We start from the raw sequence: 7,059 nt of genomic DNA on the forward strand, positions 1-7,059 counted from the left end.
AAAAGATCTTGCCATACGTGAACTTGGCACAAAGATTGTGCAAGAAATTCAAAAAGATCGATTTTCGACATACGCCAAGGGCTCAGAATGAATTTGTCGATGCACTGGCCACAATAGCGTCGATGATCTAAAATCCTGAAAGCGGTCACATCGACCCGCTAAGGGTAAGCTTGAAAGAGGAACACGCCCATTGTTGCCACGTGAAAGCTGAGCCAGATGGCAAACCATGGTACAATGATATCAAAATGTGTCTAGAAAGACGGGAATATCTCGAAGGCATTACAAATGGACAAAAGAAGACTGTCAGAAGAATGACAAATGGCTTTTTCCTAAACAAGGAAATACTGTACAAACGGATGCCGGATTTGGGTCTGCTTCGATGCGTAGATGCTGGTGAAGCCACCAAACTTCTAGAGGAAGTACATGCTGGGACATGTGGGCCCTATATGAATGGATTCGTACTGGCAAAGAAGATTCAACGAGCTGGATACTATTGGATGACCATGGAAAGTGATTGCTACAAATATGTGCAAAGGTGCCATTAATGCCAAATCCACAGTGATCCAATCAAGGCCCCTCCAAGTAAGCTTAATGCTATGAGCTCACCATAGCCTTTCATTGCTTGGGGCATGGATGTTATCGGACCCATTGAACCCGCAGCTTTAAATGGCCATAGGTTCATTTTAGTTGCCATTGACTACATCACCAAATGGGTGGAAGAAACGTCTCATAAGTCAATAACAAAGAAAGTGGTAGCTGGATTCGTACGAAGCAGCGTCATATGCCGGTTCGGTATACCCGAGTCCATCATAACAGACAATGGAGAAAATCTGAATAGCCATCTGATGAACGATATCTGTGAGCAATTCAAGATCACTCATCGAAACTCGACAGCCTACCGGCCACAAATGAACGGAGCTGTAGAAGCAGCCAACAAAAATATCAAGAGGATATTGAGAAAAATGACTGATAATTATAAAGGTTGGCACGAGCAGTTGCCTTATGCTCTACTGGGATACCGTACTATGGCCAAAACTTCAACAGGAGCCACTCCATATCTGTTAGTCTACGGTACTGAAGCAGTCATACTTCCCGAGGTTGAGATACCTTCTTTGAGATTCATTCAAGAAGCAGAATTGGACAATGCTGAATGGGTCCGAGCTCGATATGTGCAATTGGCTTTAATTGACGAGAAAAGGATAGTTGTCGTATCTCACGGTCAACTGTACCGACAAAGAATGGCAAGAGCTTTTAACAAGCGAGTCAGGACTAGACTTTTCCAAATTGGGCAAATGGTGCTCAAAAGAATTTTCCCACATCAAGATGAATACAAAGGGAAGTTTGCTCCCAACTGGCAAGGTCCTGATGTGGTCCGCAAAGTACTCTCCGGAGGAGCAATAGTGTTGGCAGAAATGGACGGACCAGAGTGGACGAAGCCAATCAATTCAGATCTAATCATACGCTACTAAGCATAAGAGACAAGTTGTTCAGTCTGTAATAGTACTTTTGTTTGTAATCGTCACTTTATCCACTTGTATTAGCTATTCCCTTTTGCTTATAATCGTTTTGTAATAGATAGGAAAGACCAAAACATCTTTTGTAATTTGAACTATGCAATGACTTGACTTCCCCACAGTGGGATACATAGGCAGTCCATTTGGGACCCGGTCACACTATTAGTAAAAACCTAAAACTCCTTTACTTTTATTTCGAACTACGTTCGACCTGAATTCCTACTACTACAGGATACGTAGGTGCTCTTTGAGCTCGCTCGCACCAAAAGAAAAACCCAAGAAACCCTTAGGAAGCCTCAGAGATTGGACTCCACGAAGGACTCAAGGATCACCACATTAAGGTGGAATTTCCAAGAGGAACTCAAAAGTTTATGCCGTCAATTCGCTGCAAAGAGTCAACTAACCCAGAGTTTCAATCTGGGGCAGAAATTTTGAGAAAATTTATCATTTATTCAATACTGTAAAGTTGGGAAGAAATTTTGAGGAGATCTCAAAATTTCCCTCAACTTGGAAGATTTAGCACGAGAGTTCGTCGATCAAGACTCGAACTGGGGCAGAATTTTTGAGAAAAGGTCTCAAAAATTTCGCGCAAAGAAAGTCAAGAACCCCAGTCACGAAAGAAGGGATCTCCCTTAGTTAAAGTACATGTCATGACAATTAACCTTACAGCTTTCAAAATAACGTATTTATTTCCCTACATATAGATACTTTTATAGTAACTTTACAAAAATGATTTTCTGCATTATGAGAATAAATTTATCTATCAAATACCAGAATCGAAGAGGGTTTCGAGTCTAGAAAGCCGAAGATGCGACAGTGGCGGCGAGACGAATCAACTTTAAATAGGGAAAAACTAACCCATTTCTGATGCAGGTCCACAGGACGTCGGAAGACTATCCTTTTTTTTTAACTTCGCTTTATGCGCAAGGAAAGGTTTGCCAAAGAAGATCAAGACCACTACTGAGATTAGGCTTTCAAAAATATATCCAGCCACGAGGGCTGTAAGGTTATGAATGCCACCAAGGGCAAATATCTAGCCACGAGGGCTATAAAAGATCAAAACGTCATAAGGGCAAAAATATCCAGTCACGAGTGTTGTAAGGTTATGAATGCCATCAAGGGAAAATATCTACCCACGAGGGCTATAAAAGATCAGAACGTCATAAGGGCAAAATATCCAGCCACGAGGGCTGTAAGGTTTTGAATGCCAAAAGGGCGAATATCTAGCCATAAAAGCTATGAAAGGATGAAAAATGCCACGAGGGCAAAATATTAAGCCACAAAGGCTACAAAATGACTGAAATTGACACAAAGGAAAATGTTTGGCCAAAAGGTTCGCAACAAGAACGAACGGCATACCTGACCAAAAGGGTCAAAGCTGGCATAAAGGACGAAAGAAAGACAATTTAGCCAAAGGGACCATATCTGTCATTTGTATCACTTCTTCTTATTTTCCAAGAGGGCCATTGCATATCTATTTTCCTGTTGTTGAGAGGGCCATCACTTCTTCTTATTTACTAAAAGGGCCAATCCATATCTATTTTCCTGTTGCCGAGAGGGCCATCAATTCTTCTTATTTGCCAAGAGGGCCATTGCATATCTATTTTCCTGTTGTCGAGAAGGCCATCACTTCCTCCTATTTGCCAAGAGGGTCATTGCATATCTATTTTCCTGTTGCCGAGAGGGCCATCACTTACTCTTATCTACCAAGAAGGCCATTGCATATCTATTTTCCTATTGCCGAGAGGGCTATCACTTGTTCTGATCTGCCAAGAGGGGCATTGCATATCTATTTTTCTGTTGCCGAAAGGGCCATCACTTCTTCTTATCTTCCAAGAGGGCCATTTCATATCTACTTTCCTGGTGCCGAGAGGGCCATCACTTCTTCTTATCTGCCAAGAGGGCCACTACATATCTACTTTCCCGCTACCGAGAGGGCCATCACTTCTTCTTATTTGCCAAGAGGTCCATTGCATATCTACTTTACGAACATGCCAAGAGGGGCATTCATACAAACATGCCAAGAGGGCCATTCATACAAACATGCCAAGGGAGTCATTCATACAAACATGCCAAGAGGGCCACGCATACAAACTACCGAATATAGCAAGATGACATAGCGATGTAAAACCGGTTAAGAGACTACAGTATTTGCTCAAAAAAGATAAAGCGATGTAAAACCGGTCAAGAGACTACAGTATTCACTCAAAAAAGACAGAACGATGTAAAACCCGTCAAGAGACCACAGTATTCGCTCAAGAAAATAAGATGATGTAAATCCGGTTGGAAAAACCACAGTATTCGTCATCAAATCCAATGTTACTCACCAGATAGGAGAAGATATGTAGCAGCTGAATAGACCAGGTTGATCAAATCAAAATCCAGGCAGATGCGGAGCAAACGTGAAACTTTTTCTTACGTAGCCGGTCGAGATAAGGTGCCCATGAGAGTCAAGCTCTCCGGCCAAGAATTGGAAGATCGCTCCTCCCCACTCAGCCACACAAGAATAATGTTTGTTTATATGCTTATTTGTTTATTTTTATTCCGCCATCGGTCGGACACACACCGGCACACACAAAGACATTCTCGCATAAGGGATATCCTTTTCTTCCGATCGAGTCGAACTAAAAGTGACTTGATTCGCAAAGCCAGGGATATAGGCGGGCTCAATACCAGAGGGCCAGTCACACTCCTGCCAATCACACCGAAAATCCTAGTTTGATAACCGAAAAATCTGAGAATTTGTTTAAAATACATTTAGAAGTCATGATTGAGTCAAACTACAAATGACCTGAATTCTCATGTAACCTGAGATATGTAGGAAACCCAGAAACCAGGGTCCGGCCACATATTTTGAAAATTGCACAAAAGAAAGTGGTAATATTGAAATGGTCAGTCAAAAATTAGGGTTAGTCAAATTTCGTTGCTCAGGGATGGCTTTACCATCCCCGAACACCGAAGGGGCAGTTGTTGACACCTAATTTTTTTACCTCCCATAATTTATTTTAATCATCGAGAGTCCCTGAATGTTAAATGGAGTGAAATAGGTATTTTTAGAAGCCAGAATGATTTTATAAAATTATTTAGAAAATATTTTACCATTCTCACTTGGTAAAATAATTTCTATAAATATTACATGTCATTTGGAAATTAATTGACATATTATTAGAAAAATATTGGTATTTTCTAGAAAAATTGAATCAATTTAGTAAGTATTTCACTTCTTTTAATACAAGGAAATTGGTTATTTAAAATAAACATTCAATTTTGCCATTTAACTTTAATTTTTTGCACAAATATGTCATTATGGTCAAAATATGATTACAATTGAAATAATGAATTGAATAATCTGATTTTCACTTTAATAGCCTAATTCATGTTTTATCTTAATTAGGGTCATATTTGCAAATTAGAAATTAATTTAAAAGTGGTCTTGATTGCAAAAAAATGTTCAATTAGTGGACATTCTTTTAAATACGGCTATTTGTTTAAAATTATATGTAGAAGATCCTCCCAATATACATGTATACATGGATATACGTATACATGTGCATATCTCATGTATACACATGTCTAAAATGGGTCGCATCTCGTTTTTTTTTTTTCTGTGTCCAAGTCCCATTAAGGATCGACTCGCCCAACAACTCAAAAATATAAAAGCACAAAGGATTCAACCAAATGAACCCGTAAGGGGTTGTTCTTATTTTCTCAGTTGAAGGGTTTTTAAACCCTAGCGCCACCTTAAGGCGACTTCCTCTCTCCTACGTGGTTTGCCATTTTTGGCAAACTTTCAGAATGCCACAGGCATGGTACAGTCGTGGTGTGTGCTTTTTTAGGAAAAGCATTTAATGCTTCTTCCTCTTTCATCAAAAATCAAGCCAAACGAGGTATAAATTTGTATTTTTACTTTACTTTTTCATTACAACAGTCTCAAAGCTCTGCAAATCTTAATGGTCTTTGTATGTATGTGTTTGAAATGCCGATTTCTCATTGGTTCGTTGAAGACCTCTCAGATTGGGGTCAAATTTATTTCTCCGAGTATTTTTTAGTAGATCTTAGCCGTATATGTTTCAATTTGCTAAAATCTGGGCCATTGAAACAATGTGGAGAAGCAACGTTTGCTTGTCCCACATCGTTTGAGAATTAGGGTTTTATGATTTAGGGGTTTTATGATTTAGGGGTTTTATAAATATAACCCCAAATTTACATTTTTAGAACAATTTGAGCATCTGAAAATCTCATTTGCATAAAAATTCGAATACTTGGGGTTTCTAGCTATTTTTGCTTAAAACCTTTAACTTTCGGAATAAGTTTAAATTTTTTAAATATTAATTGTTGTTGTTATTGTTGATTAGTAGCTGAGTGTTGGAATTTGGAGGAGAAAAGGATCTTCTAAAGCTCAATCTCTTCTAGGCCGCACCATTAAAAGGTAATTTCTCATCTTTTCTTTTATTGCATTTCATTAATTTATGCTTTATGTGTTACTAGTTTAGTATTAGTTTAGTTTCAATGTAGTTAGTTTTGCTAGTTCATTTTGCTTAAGTTAGGTTAAGATGATGTTGATTAGTTTAGTAACTGGGGTCTGATTTCTGTCTACATTAGCTTAATATGTGTTTTTTGTTAATTGGTTGCTATCTAAGTTAGTCTAATATGTATTGCTGTCTATATTAGTTTAATATGTGTTGCTTGTTAACTTGTTGCTGTCTAGGTTGGTTTAATATGTGATACTGTTTATATCAATCTAATAGGCATTCTTGATTGGCTTAATTATTGTCTACTAATATTGGGTTTATAGTAATGAAGGAAGTATTTACATTAGCCTAGGATGTTAAGAGATTGCTGGTCTTATCCTTATGTGTGATTTAAATCAGTATTTGCTTTTTAAATACATAACCCTGTTCCTGAATCATGCTAGATAATGATTTATAATATTGCCTAAAAGATTTATAGTCTAAATTTGTCTAAAAGGGTAAGTAATCAAGTTTAGATGTTTTATAATGGTCTCTGTTTGACCCATATTCTTTGACATCATTGTATTCACTTTAAATAAGGCTTAACTTTGTTTATATGATTCTGTGTAAGCTTAAAATGTGGCTTGAGTTGGGCAGTAAGTTGGTATTGACATTCATGGGAGGTTATACTTCAATATGTCTTACAGATTGGTAGTCAAACTTGTTTACAAGATTAGGCTTAATCTATGACCTGCTAAAATTTGCTTACATAATCTGTTGAGAATTTGTTTTAACACATGCCTATGTTAGTGTCTTGTTTGAAAGAAATTAACTTTAAAAGGAGATTATACACACCTAATAACTAAGTGATGACTTGTTTGGGTTCTGAATTTGTTCTTAGACACCTAGTTGCTCCCCTTTGTTTAAGCTGAATCTCTATTTGACTGGGTGTTTAACATATAATTGGCTTATGGATTTTAAAACTAGAACACTTTGAGGTATTTCAAAACTGTCAAATCTTTTTGGTATGGTTTGTTGTTGTGTTGATAAATAAGTTAGTCTAATCTAGTGAATGATAACTTGCTAGGTGTCTT

The 7,059-nt window shown here is 37.8% G+C and overlaps 1 protein-coding gene across 1 annotated transcript; it reads left to right on the forward strand.

The window, feature by feature from the left end:
* The first annotated feature begins 629 nt into the window (after positions 1-629).
* LOC132035070 (uncharacterized) lies at positions 630-1,469 on the forward strand. The gene has a single exon (XM_059425388.1). It carries the CDS (start codon positions 630-632, stop codon positions 1,467-1,469), a length of 840 nt encoding a protein of 279 aa, XP_059281371.1.
* The last annotated feature ends 5,590 nt before the right edge of the window (positions 1,470-7,059 follow it).

Source organism: Lycium ferocissimum, chromosome 10 (genome assembly GCF_029784015.1).
Source record: "Lycium ferocissimum isolate CSIRO_LF1 chromosome 10, AGI_CSIRO_Lferr_CH_V1, whole genome shotgun sequence".
NCBI lineage: Eukaryota > Viridiplantae > Streptophyta > Magnoliopsida > Solanales > Solanaceae > Lycium > Lycium ferocissimum.

Bases quoted from the DNA above. Each gene is read 5' to 3' on its own strand.
- LOC132035070 (XM_059425388.1), top strand. From the start codon at position 630: ATGGATGTTATCGGACCCATTGAACCCGCAGCTTTAAATGGCCATAGG.